General features: G+C 37.8%; 1 protein-coding gene across 4 annotated transcripts in view; it reads left to right on the forward strand.

The window, feature by feature from the left end:
• il1rapl2 (interleukin 1 receptor accessory protein-like 2) overlaps positions 1-15,822 on the forward strand; it is a 287,003-nt gene that overhangs the window by 241,657 nt on the left and 29,524 nt on the right. For all 4 annotated transcript variants that reach the window (XM_061788377.1, XM_061788375.1, XM_061788379.1 and 1 more), the window contains one exon: positions 4,144-4,218. In XM_061788377.1, the coding sequence (XP_061644361.1) occupies positions 4,144-4,218 (75 nt within the window). The remainder of the gene's footprint in view (positions 1-4,143; positions 4,219-15,822) is intronic.

The following is a 15,822-nucleotide window of genomic DNA, read 5'->3' on the forward strand; positions in this document are numbered from 1 at the left end:
ATCATATCAACAGTCAAACATGGTGGTAGTAGTGACCTCAAGCTGAAGCGCATTTGGGTTCTGTGGCAGGGCAAGTCAACTTTTGGAGTGGCCTAGTCAAAGTCTTGACTTGAATTTGATTTAAATGCTATGGCATGACCTTAAAAAGCCTGTTCATGCTTAAAAACCCTATAGTGTTTCTCAATTTAACCAGTTCTGTGAGGAAGAGTGGGCCAAAATATCTCCACAGAGATGTAAAAGACTCATAGCCAGTTATAGAAAATTTATTGATTTCAGTTGTTGCTGCTGATGGTGGCCCAACAAGTTATTAGGTTTCGGGCAATTACTTTTCCACACTGGGCCATGTAGCTTTTAATAGTTTTTGTTTTACCTAATAAATAGTATCGCCATTTCAAAACTGCATTTTATGTTTACTTGGGTTGTCTTTGTCTGGTATTTACATTTGCTCAATGATCTTAAACATTAACATGGGGAAACTATGCAAAAAAATTATTTGAAAAGGGGCGAGTACTTTTTTCACGGCACTGTACATGACATGCTATATGTTAAGACATAACCTACAACAGATTGTATGGAAACACGGAACTAAATATCCACAGGTTAAAAAGTCGAGGGGCCAGAACTGATTGAAGGACACGAGAGAAGCAGAAGGGGCGAGGCTGGGTGGAGACAATGACATGACAGGGAACCGGAAAACACAAAATTCCAGTAAACACCATTGTCATTCGCCAAAGGTCAAATCAGTTTCAAGTGCAGAATCTAACACAGTATCTGACTACGCTTGCTAAATGGTGCAGATTGAGCTCATGTTTGGTAAGTTTTGCTTAGTTCAAGTTTGTATTTTTCTCTTAGGGCCATTTTACTAGATGTGTTTTGTGAACTCAGAGCCCGAACATATTTTGGATTTATATTAGATGCCAATTCACACAGATATGAGCACAACAGAGCTGGCGATCAGTCCAGGGTGTGCTGCCCCACTTCCCAAATTCAGACCTGTAAAAAATGGATGCATGAGCGCAATGAGTAGATTGTATTCAGAGTCCAATTGTTCTTTTTCATCTATAAAGAAAAAAGTGTTTGTGAAAGAGACAACAACATAACTTGCATCTTAAAGCTATTCTTTATCTCGCTCAAAACTGTGTTTTTCAACGCAGCAGTTTATCTCTACTGAATGCAAATGTTTTGGGGCTTTTCCTTAATGTAAGACAATGACAATGAAAAATCCCCTTGTCAAAAAATTCAAGTGTAATATGACAAGCGTCAAAAGAGATGCTACATTTAGTTCCACTTAATATCAAGCAGCAGAAGGTCAGAAAGAAGCGTTAATTTCATTTGCAGTGGAAAACATTATATGCCACGGAGCATGAATAATTAACATCATGCTGAGAAGCTGGCCTCAGGATTGTGAATATTGTTTCAAATTTAATTAATGCCCTCTGTCCCGTTTTTTTAATAAAGGTTTCTGTCCCGAGAGCTGAAAATTAAAACATGAAAGTAAGCTTACAGTACATGGTCAAACACGTTCAACAGAGAAAGTCTATTTGAGGAAGCAAATGCAGCACAAGATTGTTTGTTTTAGTCTACTTGGAGCATCTGGTGTCCTGTTCAGTCATGTAAAAGTAACTTCTACTGCTCTGAGACTGTCAGCCACTAGCATGTGTTCATATCTGAGGACACACATTTATGCACAATGTGAAGTTCAAGAAAGAAAGAAAAAAAAATCACATTTCTATATAGCATTGACTGCTGCAGAAGCAGTAAAAGCAGACACTGGTGATTATTGCTCTGTCTGACCTTATGTGCTGGACTGTTCTGCACTGCAAGCGTGTAAAAGGTCAAACTTGATTTGGCAAGCTAAGTCCATATGAAGTAGAAATCCTTTGAGGCTTTTCCAACCTGGTCTTCGTAATTAACTGGGGCGATCAATACACACAATTAGGGAGTAGATTACTTGACGGTACATAGTTATCAAGAGTAAAAAATACAACATTTGTAACAATTTGTAACATCAAATTTTAATTTAAAACATGGATTAAATGTGTTCTTGTGAGAAATACTGAAATTATAAAATCATACAAAAATTCAAGCGTGATTATACCCTTTTTACATAATTGGCGACAACATAGCTTAATGTCACGCAACTGCAATCAAGTGTCACCACCATTTATGTGGGCATCTTTACTTATGGCCATGTCAACCTCTGAAAATATCAGAACGATCACCCTACTATTTTGGATTTTATGGACGTTAAAATTTCCTCTTATACTGTATATAAAAAAAAAAAGCTCAACGTCGCTTAATGTCACACAACTGCGAGCAATCGTCACCAAAATTTATATATTTCTACCGGGGCTCAATTCAGTCATTCATACATCTTCCGTTCCGCTTATCCTCACTAGGGTCACGGGCGTGCTGGAGCCTATCCCAGCTATCTTCGGGCAAGAGGCGGGGTACACCCGAACTGGACGCCAGCCAATCGCAAGGCACATATAAACAAACAACCTTTCACACTCACATTCACACCTAAGGGCAATTTAGAATCTTCAATCAACCTACAAGCTCAATTCAACCTCTGAAAATATCAGAATGATCTCCCCAAAATTTTGGGATTTTTATGGATGTTAAGAGTTTTCCTCTTCTATAGAAAAAGCTTTATGTCGGTTAATGTTACAAAACTGTAAGCAATTGTAGCCATGATTTACATGAACATCTCCTATGCCTACTTCAACTTCTGAAAATATCAGAATGATTGGCCCAAAATTTTGAGGTTTATGCACGTTAAAGTGTTGTCCTATGCACTTACTGTACAGTATGTATAGTAAAGCTTAACGTCGCTTAATGTCACAAAACTGTGGTCAAAGTTCTTCCCGAGTTGGGAGTTGAAACTCTACATTTGGGTCTGCCAGGCCTGACCAGCATCCTTCCCTACCACTGAGTGGTACCGGGTGGTACTGAGTGGTACCGGGTGGTGATCAATTAATAACTCCGCCCCTCTCTTCACCTGAGTGGCCAAGACATGCCGTAGGTCAGATGACATGACGCCAAAGTCGATCATCAAACTGCGGCCTAGGACAGGGATCTTCAATTAAAATTTGTCCCATAAAGGTTTTCCAAGTGTAAAGGTCTGAACCTCAAAACGTTTCCATTTGCATATAGTCGACCCGTCAAACAAAATCAAAATTGCACATTTCCTTTTCCCAACATTTATTTGTGGTTTTGCATATAGGATGTCAAGTTTTCCAAGAAAAAAATACCATCCGTCTGAACTTTAAATGAAACTGTTTTGATCCTACAAATGCAACAATGCATGAACATGAATTAAAAAAGAGAAATCCAAAGTTCTAGCTAAAAAAGCCTTTGAAACAGTTCACATTTAAATACAAAGAACACCAATAACTTAAATGTCCAGCCAACTGGCACAAACATGTCGGGCCAGCATTTCAGTACAAACTGTATTTTGAGGCTTGCAGCTCAATAAAGAAAGGCTCGCAAGCATTTGAAATAAAACAGCGCAGGCATCTCAGGCCTAAATTTCAAGTAACTCTGAACAGGCAAATTAAGTCTGACATTCAAGTAAATCAGAAAAGGTATCTGGACATTTCAAGTAAAAAAAATAAATAAATAAAAGACAAAAGATTTTGATTTGCTACGAGTAACATCTTGAACAGCTGCACTGAGACATAACTTTACGAACAAAACATCGCACTTAAAAATCACATTGCCCCAAAATCGCCACTATGAGTGGACATTCATTTGCTCATTGTTGGGTTCTAAAGTCTCTCAAGAGTTGTTTTTTTATTCCTAAATTCGCATTTAATGGGTACCTCTTTGGCCCCCACGACACCACTCCCTCACTTAATGACCTAACCAACTAACCTTTTCATGAAAACTGAAAACTACACTCTTTCAAACAGCCCCCTAATCTGTATTTTTTTTCTCCTAATGTTACTATTTTATCATTCAAATAAAATCACAACATTTTCTTGAGAACAAGCTCAACAAAAACATCATCAGTCAGCTGGGATTTCAACTTCTGGCGCAGATTTTTTTCATGTCTGTGGCATGAGAAACATGTAACATAATGTTGGAGAGATGAACTGAAAATGCTCACACACCACTTATAGTCTTTATCTGCTTTTCCAGCTCTCCAGACCACCCAGCCACCTAAAGTCCTTTTCCCACCGGAGAGACAAGACACTGTGATAGAGATCACACCCGGTAAGTACCAACTCCTATACACTTCTTCCCTTAAAAATTAAGTGGTATCCATTAAAGTCATACTTTTTTGACTATGATCTATATTTATATGATGTGATTTCTTCTTTCGTTTCTTTCTTCTCTTGAGATGAGTCTTTCTATCAATTTACCATATCATCCTATGAATCTATCTGTCTATATTTGTTCCATGAACCAATACTTCTCAAAAATGGTATTTGTAAAAAGTTGTCTCGAGTGCAGCTAAGGAATATTTTGACTGCTAACTTGCTGCACCATCAAATGTGTGATTTCAGTTAAATGATCATCAATGCAAAAAAAACATGATTTATTTTTCTATTTTATTGGAAATATTATACAAAGTAACGGGCTTTTGAGAAGAAATATTAGGTAGGTAATTATAGTGAAAGAAACAGACAATAAGCGTCTCATTAAGTCTGTTTCAGATTTGCTTGTGTACTAAATTGCATGGCGCGTGTTCTGCTGCACCACTGTATGACTGAGTGCGGGTGTGCGTGTCTCCTTCTGTGCGGCGGCCTCTTTGACAACGTTAGAAAGGTGTTTGGACGCATGTACAAGTATGGGTGTTTGCGTGTTTCCATTAATTCCAAATTGATGTTGTAGCAAATAGGCCCCAAGGCCTATGTGCACTGACTGCAGATGGGACACCTTTTATTGGGAACCGCACACCCTACAGCAATACTTTAAACACATTCATGTAAACTGTACATGCACACTTGATGGCACACACACACGCACACAGTTTTTAAATTAGCATCTTGTTTAAACTCAAAGATTTACATCAGCAAGCACAGTTACCTTGTTCATTTTCTTCATTTCCATCTGTTATTAACATTTTCACTTATTTGTTCACAGGTTTTTTTAATTACTCCTGTTTCCTCTCTATTTAGGCTATTCCTCTATTTCTCTCACCTTCCTATTTGCCCCGCCTTTTTCTGCTGTCCGTCACTCCATAATACTGCTGGTAATCAACACAATTCCTTTGACTCATTATTATCTCACTAATGTGGGATAGAGGAAGATTGATTTGAGATATAAGTACGCTGAATTTTTTTCAATGGAAAAAAAGATCTTTGAATAATGAAGGTAGGTTGAGGAGTTAGAGGTCCAGTAGAAAAACACTGGTGGGCCCAAGCTGCATTTGTGTAACAATCTATTAGCAGCTTAAAGAGGGTTACCATGGTTTCAAATAAATACCAAATACCATATACCAAAGACATGAAATAATAGAATACAAAAATACAGTTTTCTCTGTTAATATTTGATAATTAATAGTAGGCGGAGACAGTGATATGACCAATTAAAGATCGGAGCATGTAAAGTAACTATAAAAGAGATTTAGCAGATTTATTATCAAAAATGTAAATAGATCTTATATACTGTAGATCAGACATCACTCTGTGATACGTGTACATATAATTTGTTGAACACAATGCAAAAGGGGGGAATAGCAAGAGGAAAACAAGATTAACATCACCAAGAAAACATCATGTGCCCGCACCTACTTGTATTTGATCGAACAGTATATCAGTGTCAATATTTGATGCAGCTGTATCGATGTTGGACTGTAAGAGAAGATATGGTAATTGCTATAGTATATCCATATTATTTGCCTCCTCTAATATTCATGAGATAGCCTTTTCTAAATTCTAAAAGCTGACCAAAAAGTCCAGTGAGTAATTTTGTAAGAGAATTTGCAGGATTAGATTTCTGTGCATGGTAAACCTTTTCAATGAATAATAATGCTGTGTCGACCAAATTCAGAAAATTAGCAACAACAGTTTGTTTAATACACACTACATCTGGCAGGTTGGCCAGTTGCTAGCAGGCAAAGTCCTTGTTTTCTTTTTTTGTGTGTCAGAAAGGTTGAGAACAGATTATTCTCCCGGCTACACAATAAGCACTTTATTTTTCTGGGGTCACTTAAGCCAATTTCTCAAGTAATGTCTGTTGCTAGTCCCTCAGGACAAATTCTTCTCCATCCTCACCCTCTGTCATCGTTCCATGAAGTACATCGAAGAGGAAAATAACACACATTCTCAGACACACAAGTGTAAAAGGTACCAATGAGAGTTTGGCTGTGAAAAGCGGGTGAAGATAAGGTGGCATATTTTTTGCCCTCCACCCCCACTCCTGTCTGTCTCGGTCTTACCTCCCTAGCATTTATCTCAGTGTCTGTCTCCTTCTGTCCCTGTGCGGTGTCTGCTTCCATCTCACTCTATTTCCATCTGTCTGTCTTCCATCTACTATTGCCTCTATCGCAAACGTTTGCACTGTCTTCCTTTCACCTCATTCACCTATCTTCTCATTCACATCCAGAAAAATGGTTATGCGCCATATCAGTATTCACTTTCCAATTGTCAGATAATTTGGAGTGGTGAGCATCAGACTATTCCAAGTTGGAGTTTTATAATCTACATTGAAGCCACCGCGTTGGTTTTGTTTGCAGCGTAAATGATTTACGTGTCCAGGTATCAAACTTCGAGCCATTTATTTTCCCGCTGATTGCCTATGTCATAAAATCCATTTAAGAAACAGAATAAGTGGCACATAACTACAAAACATAAGGATTATGAAAATATTTAATTTAAAATTAATGATAACGTTGAAAACAGAGAATAATATTATTTGACAGAAAAAGCTCCCCGTGAAAAAGTATACCGTGTAAACCTGGTTTAAAGAGATCAAATGATGATGTATATTCTGCACTCATAAAAATGAGCTGTGACAAGAGTAAAATGCTTTAACATTAGGGGTGTCACGATTTGTTTTAGAAACGATTCAATTTGTATCACTATTCATGGCTGCCAATACGATTCAAGGACGAATTTGGTTCATTTAGAACGATACGATCCGAAACGATTCAGTAGCTTGAAATTCATTCAGTAACTTTTTAGCCCCAAAAAAATTTCAACCAGTGTGATTGAGAAATAAATACCAGGATACTGGACACTCCAGGTGAAATTTTCTAGATGCCTTCTGTTTCTTGTAAGGGAATCAGGTAAAATTAATTATGGCTATAATGAACAAACATTAATGGCAAATGCATTCACACTTTGAATAAAGTGGTACTAACATCTCTTCAGGTGGGATTAACAGTAGGTTTACCTACTACCTCACATTAGGGCTGTCACTGTCGAATATTTTTAGAACTGATTCTCCTTTTGATTATTGATCGAATAATTGAAAAATAATCACACCCCCACTATTACTATTTTTTTTTTTTTTTTTGGACAATGCACTTAAATCCTTAAATTGCATATGTTGGTACTGAGTGTATGGGATAAATTTGGTGTACAGAATTTGATATGGCAAATGCTAAATGCTAAAAGGTTAGCAATCAAGATTTGCACTCATGCACTCGCGATTACCATTTTATGTCACAAAAATGCTAACTACCATTCAGCTCACTCATGCATATTATGTTGTATGGACATTGCACATCTAACAGTGTCTTAAAAATCACTTACAGACGCTCCTCTGTCACTTTTGGCAGTTTGTCATTGGCCCAACACTAAGTCCGTCTGCAATAAAAGTCCGTGTGAAACATTGGGTCCGGCGGTGCAAACATGGTTCTGGGTGGAACACACTAACTGCAATTGAACGCCAAATATGTGATGCCCTAATGTTCTAATCGTGTATTAGTACCAAACTACCTGTCCCAAAGTTTGCCAAAGTGGTTACGTAGCTCTGAGTACCTCGTGATATCCAACTATCAGTCGTGAGTGAAACACTCTTGCCTGCTCGATGCTGTCTTTCATTTTGGTCTTTGTATTTTAGTAAAGTGTTAGTGTTGCCGTTTTTGTAACACATGTCCGTGATGGAATTTTGTGTCTTGGCTCAAGCGTGTTGACCAAACACTGAGAACGACATCAATGAATTCTCTGATACACTTTGAGATTAGTTGAGCTCTCATCCTGTCATGAGGAAAACATGGTGCAAATGCCTCACAAATTGATGTGTTGTCCTCGCTGGCTTTTTGGTTTAACATCAATAATCTTTTCCAGGTGATACCTCACCAAGTGGGGTATCATATTACTTGTATTCCCCGAATTGTTGACGACTGCGGTCTGCAAATAGTTTTTTGCATGTCTGTCATGTTTTCTCTTTGATTGTTTTCTATTACTGCAAAACCAAAATGTGTCCATACTTTGCATTTAAGCTTCGCAGAACGTTCCACTAGTTTTCAGTTTTGAGTTTTGTGTGCTGTCATCTATCCTGCACTACGCATGCACATCTCCTATGATCCCCTGCGCACTGTGCACGGGAGATGTGGTTTGCTTCTAACACCGGCCCACTCAATAGCGGCAAGAAAAAAACTAAACTGACACTACCACGATCTCCTGCAACATCACAGACAGGAAAATTTAATCGAATAACGCTCATCGTCTTTATCATTAAAATTGCTAAAAACACACACACACGTGTTATTTCATAGTATTGATACAATCGATTGATTACCTTTTAAAGCAATTTAAACTCTATTCATGTCGTCCGGTAGGCCAACTTGCAGAGCACGGATCGATGCAGTTGGATCGTAGTGATATAAATCGATACATCGTTATACTGTATATAATGAATCGTTACACCCCTATTATTTAACATGAATTTATTTTAGGCAAGTTTTTAATGCACTTTGCTTTGCCTCTTAGAATCTAAGGATTGGGTTTGTTGAAACAGCAGGTTAAAAGAAAGAGCATATGTAGAGAAGTGGCATTCTAAATGTCCATTGGAGACTTAACACTCTACATCTTTGCAAACATAAAGCGCACAAATGGAACAAAACACTTAAGAAGGTATAATACATCACAAGACACATTTGTCTGAGTGGAGTGGTAGAAGGAGCAGTTTGACAGACAAAAAGGGCAAGAGAAAGTGAAGTCAAAACATCACTTTCAAATTAATGTATGACGAAATGACGTTCAAAATAAATTCTTTATAATCTGCTGTTTTGGATAAAGTTAGAGCCTTAAAGAAGACAGAGCTATGATCTAAAGGTAAAATCACTTTTTGTCTTTGCATCTACCACGCTTTTAAAATAACAAATAACAACTTGCAAATATAGTTCGTAAATGTCCTCTAGGTCAGTAGTACAATGTGTAACCTTTGTACATTATCCATGTGCTACCTACTTTTTGAGGAAAAACTTTAATCCACATTTGCCAAGTGGTGATCTGTGAATTTAGTTACCTTGGACCCTACTCTCCAATGTTATTTTTTCCCCCCCAGATTGGACAGGTCTCTCAATCCGTTATTAGGATTCAATCAAATCCTAAAATGCAAAAGTAGCACTAAATAATAGACAATAATAAAACAAATTTGCCAACCTTGAAACTACATTTGTTTAGATGATGTTTACTTTCTGTGTTTGCTGCTTTTAACAAAACATCACTTAATTCTTGGAAGTTAATGGCTCTAAGGAGATTTTTCAATGTTTTGCTAATTCTTCTTTTATTCTTTTCTTTACGGATCATTCCATAATTATTTTAAAATAATTCCAATTCTGAATCACCAACTATAAAGTAATACAATTATTTTCTCCTCAAAGTTATTTTCAGAATCTGCAATTCTTACCCACACGAGAACTACTGCTTTCAATAGTTCTTGCTGTTTGGTCCTCTGTGATGTCCGTATCTCCATCAGTGTCCCATTATTTGTCATGCTGTCATCGTCTCATTCACTCTCTTTTGCAAATGGTGATTTTCTTTGCAGGATAACAATCTTATGGAGTCAGAAACTGGTTTTTAGTAAGCAGGGCCCCCCTTTAAAAATCAATCTAACCGGAGTGCGTGTGTGTGTGCGTGTGCGTGTGCGTCTGTCTGAAAGAAATAATGAATTGGGTGTGACCGAGGCTGTGCGCGGTTGGATATCTGCCATACAGCGCCAACAACACCCAGAGCAACTGCACAGCCTTGACATATGTTGCAAGTCTACATGTCAGTAGTTATTATATCATAAAACTGTACAGCTATGCCCTGCTCGGTCTGCTGTTTGTTTTTCACCCAGTTATACCAAAGTCTTGCACCTTCCTGTGATTGGAATACTTACTGCACGTAAAATGGGTGCCATTAATCAGTCTGAGAGTTACTGTTGATGAAGGACAGCAGTTGCCCAGCTTTTGACAATAGCAACTGTATATCTTTCTGGTTGTGACATTATTTAAACGGTATTTGTGAAAACTAGATTGCGTCCCATATTGATCTACTGTATGAATAGCTCATATTTTAGAGTTTACCTCAAAACGCATTTGGAAGGGGCCATAGCTAAGTCTGTAAGGACTTGGCTTTGGAACAGAAGAGTCGAAGGTTTCAGACGAAAACATATTTGAGTTAGGCCGATAAATGCATTCCATTTTGCCTCATTTGGTTCAAGACACAATTGAGCAATTCCATATAATGGTGGTTTCCATTTATCAACGAACCATCACTCTCATACTTTACCTGAAATTGCTGGATAGTTCAAATTTAATTTGTTGTGACGTTTTATGTTGTCATTTTTATTTTTTTTATTTTATGTTTGCAATCAAATGCTGTGAGAAAAGGTAACAGGACTTTTTTCACCACCTCACATCCTTTGGATTTTGCCATTAACATGACATACAGTATGATGGGTAAATCTCTCTCATTACTATAAGACTACAGGTAAAAATGGTACAGTACATTTTGAATTAAAAATAAAAGGCAAGAAGTTTACTTGTAAAAGCAAGGTGTCTCATTCTTGCTGTGTTTGACTTCTAAATAAAATTTTGGAGCAGCAGCTTTTGGTTTACTGAAGGCCAGCACTCTTTTTATCCATGCTGATTTTCCACAGAGGATGAAACTTCAGAGTCACAGTATGCAATGTGAGTGTGAAACAGGAGCAGTATTTCTCAAGATAGGTTTTAAACCTAAGTATTAGAACGTGGGTCTTCCTGTGCAGTGGTGTTGAAAATGAATACAGCACTGTCTCAAACGATGAAAAGAAGAGAAACGGAAGCAGAAGAGGACAAAGATCATTTGTTGCCTTAAAAAATAATACATCTGTGATAGCATTGTGAGTACTAAAGCAGCCAGTTGATGGGCAGTTTTGTGTGTGTGTGTGTGTGTGTGTGTGTGTGTGTGTGTGTGTGTGTGTGTGTGGGGTCAACACAATAGTTCATTGCTATCAAAGGATTCAGAGCAATTTTGTCCTTGCCGTACCTAAACTGCAGCAGTCGCCACTGAAGCTTGGACAGATAGATTTGTGAGATAATAAAAACACTTTCTTCAAGGTTAGGGTGATACTGTGTGAACAGGTCGAGTTACAAACAACAAACCAGTCATCACATACATTGGAAGCATATGAGGTTCTGTTTTATTTTGATAGTGGTAGGTATTATTTTTACAAATATCATATTACTATTACTTTTGCAAATGATTTGTCCATGCGAAAAAGACTTGAAAGTTACAACAGACCAAAAGCTCTGCCTGCTCTATCTGCTCTTAAACTGTCAGTTTCGATTTAACAAAGCCCTATGACTGGTCATTTAATTAACCTTGTCAAGCATATCGCCACTAATCTCCTTTCTAATTTCATCTGTTAATTTAAAACACTTCTTAACGAGGCCAGTCCCCTAGCCAATCAAATGTCCAGAATAGGTGTATAACAGCAAGGAACTTTTTTAATTAGAGCTGTCGGGCTGCCAAATATGGGCAAAGAATGAGATTTGATTGTCTTTCCTGGGAGAGATATTAAAAATCACCTCAGGTTTTGAATATTTGTGCTCCAAAGACTAAAAAGGATTAATGTCTGTGGAAATTGATCAAATCGATGACAGACGGTGTGGTAGAATGGCGTGGGTAGAATAGTCAAATCTCGTTTTCCTGCTTTGTGGCAGCTTCATTTCCTGTTAGAAAGAAATCTTTAATATTTGCAGAAATGATTCTTTATCACATATTTATTAAATCATATCAGTCCAGCAATACTGTACTGTCAAATATTATTGAATATCTGAACAGCCTTTCCACAGCAAGATAATGGCCAAGAAAGATGATGAATTGTGCACAAAGTACAATTTCTTTATATTTTCTAAATGGGTGGAGGTTAATCTCGAGATACTCACTGGTGATATTTGATTACCCTTACCCTGCGTGTTGCCTTTTCACATAAAATGTTGGTAGAATTTTAGAAGACCCAATGTAGTTTATTATTTCCTACTTTTTTGAAATGCAGATAACATATATCGATACTCAACATTCCATTCTTTGGAGGTGAATTCATGAATACAAACAAATTCTTCATGATACAAGCTAAATGCACCCTAAATAACAAACCCACATTACTTTTTTCATTACAAAATTTAATAAAATCAAATACAGAGAGTTATTATCCTTGTAAAGACATAGTTGTTTAGCTGCTCTTTTGTTGAATGTCATTAGATTAATGTGTTTACGTGTATTTGATATTGCTACTGTACTTCTTACTGTTATTTGCATCACAGGATTTATTATGTAAGTAATCCATCCGTCTAGAAAGACCATGATAACTAACGGCTAATCTGGAATGGACAATTTCATTTTGATGAATGTACAGTCAACTAGGTAAAAAACAAAAAAAAACTAAGTAATTAAGTAAAACAAGTTCATGGTAGGATTATCACGGTGGGGTAGTGAGTAGCACATCTGCCTCACAGTCAAGAGCTTCTGGATTTGAATATCTGCCAGGATGATCCTGTGTGGAGTTCGCATGTTCTGTCCATGCAAAGGCATGCGTGTTAGGTTAATTGTAGACTAATTGAGCATAGATGTGAGTGTGAATGATTGTGTAAATGTGCCCCACCTTTTGCCCAAAGTCAGCTAGGATAGACTCCAGCTCACCCGAGACCTTAACACACATTCACTGCCATTGACGCCTTTAGAAGTCAAATGTCCATTTTAACTGGGAAAGCTGGTAGTGAATGAGTTTTAATGAGCACAAGCGTGATGGAAAATGGAGCTTCCTGCAACCTATCATGAATAAGCCAGTCTCCACATCATTATTCACCACCTTATCTACTATCCCCGTGCCTTGTGTATCCCTACCATGAGCCAAAATGTCAAATTAATATTTCTTGTCAAACCACATTGAAGAAAAGTAAGTAAGCAAGTAGCAATTTCTATTGAGATGGCTAATTAAAACATATATGTCTCCACACACTTCTTCAAAGACCCCTTGATACTTCTGAATTTCTTGGGAAAAAAAGGGAAAATTCAATAGCCTTTATTTAATGTTCATCTTGGTAATAAGTAGGTCGTAGTGAAGTGGAGGGGGCTGAATCACAAATTAAGTGAAAGAAAAGGAAATTGGGTGACATAGTGGGCCAGTGCCTCAGAGCAAGGTCTCAGATGTCTTGTGTGGTTAGGATGTTCTCCAGGTGCCTTTCAGGGTACTGGAAACATGCATGTTAGGCTAATTGCAAACATAAACTTGAACTTAGCTGCGGTTGTCAGTGAGAATAGTTGTCTGTCTCTCGCCCAATGGGGATTTCAACCTTCATTCAGAAGGGTGAATCAAAATAATTCTTGGATATAAAACGTCCAAGATATTTATCCCTCGAACTAACAAGACGTTTTGCATACACATACTGGCTGCAATGGACTCTATGCACTCAGCACTTGGTGTAAGGTAGAATGTTAATTTCCAGTTGGCTGGTAAATGCATAGTGTCAACAATGACAGCGTTAAACTCATCAAAGTTCACTCGTTGTATGCTGGAATTATTTAAAGTTCCCGTGAATAATGTATTAGCTTTAAAATTGCCTCAGTTATCCAAGTGTGTGTATAGAGAAGGCTCCATGCGAGTCTATTCCACCACTTTTAAAGGGAATGAAAAGAGCCGTTTCGATAGGACAGGATTGAAGTCGGTTGTAATGACGCCCACAACTACGCAAACGTCCCACTTTTAAATGTGCAAAGAGTACGCTGGTTCACGAAATTATCTAAACCACGTCTCGCCCGCCTCCTCGCAGTTACGCCAAGCGCACCGCTGGATTTGCGCTAGCCAAAAAAATAGAGCCCGTAATGTTTAAAGACGAAAAATCACATATCGCAGTTTGTCATCCATACAGTATATCACATTGAACATGTTAAATAATCTATTAGCATATGTTCCCCCAGTATGAACAAAATAAACTGTGCCGCAATTTTGCACATTTAGCAGATGCATTCCTGTGTACGCCCAGTTTGTAGATACGCTTCCACAGCTGTTCGTGCGCGCAATCAAGTTTGTACACGCAAACCTTTAGTAAATCAGGCCCTAAATATATTTTGGCTGTGGTCTAAAGTCGGCCTGCTGTTTGTCAGCTCTTTACTGGTTTCAATTATTGACTTTTCCTCAGTGCTAAGCAGAACTTTTACATTGGTAAAAAATGTTTATTGTCAGAAACATTTTAAAATAATTTCCAGTTTGTGAGGGCACTATATCATTAACGTACAGTGAATTCATCTATAAAACATGTTAGAGGTTGGACTTATAATACTGAGCTTTGTGAAAATATAAACTAAGGAGATTTCTTTACTTAAATGTTGGCGACTGCTGACAAATCAAACATGCAGTGAAAGTCTGACAATGAAGCTCAAAGCGCCACAACTTTGCAAGCAGAAGGAAACAGATGTGAATGATAACGAGCACTTTCTCATGCTTGGATTCCGGCATTAGATATATCGCAAGTCTGCAATGATGCTCACATTCAGGTGCTTCTTTATGTGCATGTTTCATAGAGGCTCCATTAAAGAGCACTGACAAGTCAGTCAGGCTTAACTAAAGCTACAGAGACTAAATTCTTTTTGACTACAGTGTTAAATGACTTGCATTTTTAAAATGTACCTTCCTGATAAGGAAGACTCATTACAGCGTCACTCATGCACACGGACAAGGTGGATGTGTCATTGCAATGATGCAATCAGCAGAAGTGTGAAATGATGATGTGCCAGCTTGGTTTATAATGCCTCGCTAACATTAATGACAGCAGCACAGCAGCATCATTTCATTCACACTCTTTCAAACGGCCTTTTGCTTCAGTCACAAAAAACAAAAAACGATGACACAATTTCTGAGATTGACGTTTTGATTAGACAAACAAGCTACACTCAACCATTTTACACACACAAGGAAACAAAATGATATGATTTCAATCAACAGGACCTTCTGAAAACACAAACACATCGTCAGGGTGCTAATCAATTAAGATAGCCTACACTAATACACACGCACGCACTCACACACACAGACACCATAATCACTATCCTATCCACACACACACGCATGCATGCACTCACACACACAGACACCATAATCACTATCCTATCAAAATTGTACGTAATTTTTCAAGCATATAGTCAGCAGTATGGTCCCAAAATATTTTCTACCCACTTCTAGACTGAGAGGCAACAATAATTGTGTTTCATAGTCAGGTACGTACCTGTCTATAAAACACATACAGTACCTGTATTTGGAGAGTGACTCCATAGTCCAGGGGTGTCAAACTGATCCGTGGGCCACATTCAACCCAATTTGATCTCAAGTGAGCCGTACCAGTATATCTGTAGCGTAATAAGCTATAAATAACGACAATCAATTTTTGGGTGCAAA

This window comes from Phyllopteryx taeniolatus, chromosome 10, assembly GCF_024500385.1.
Source record: "Phyllopteryx taeniolatus isolate TA_2022b chromosome 10, UOR_Ptae_1.2, whole genome shotgun sequence".
NCBI classification, from domain to species: domain Eukaryota; kingdom Metazoa; phylum Chordata; class Actinopteri; order Syngnathiformes; family Syngnathidae; genus Phyllopteryx; species Phyllopteryx taeniolatus.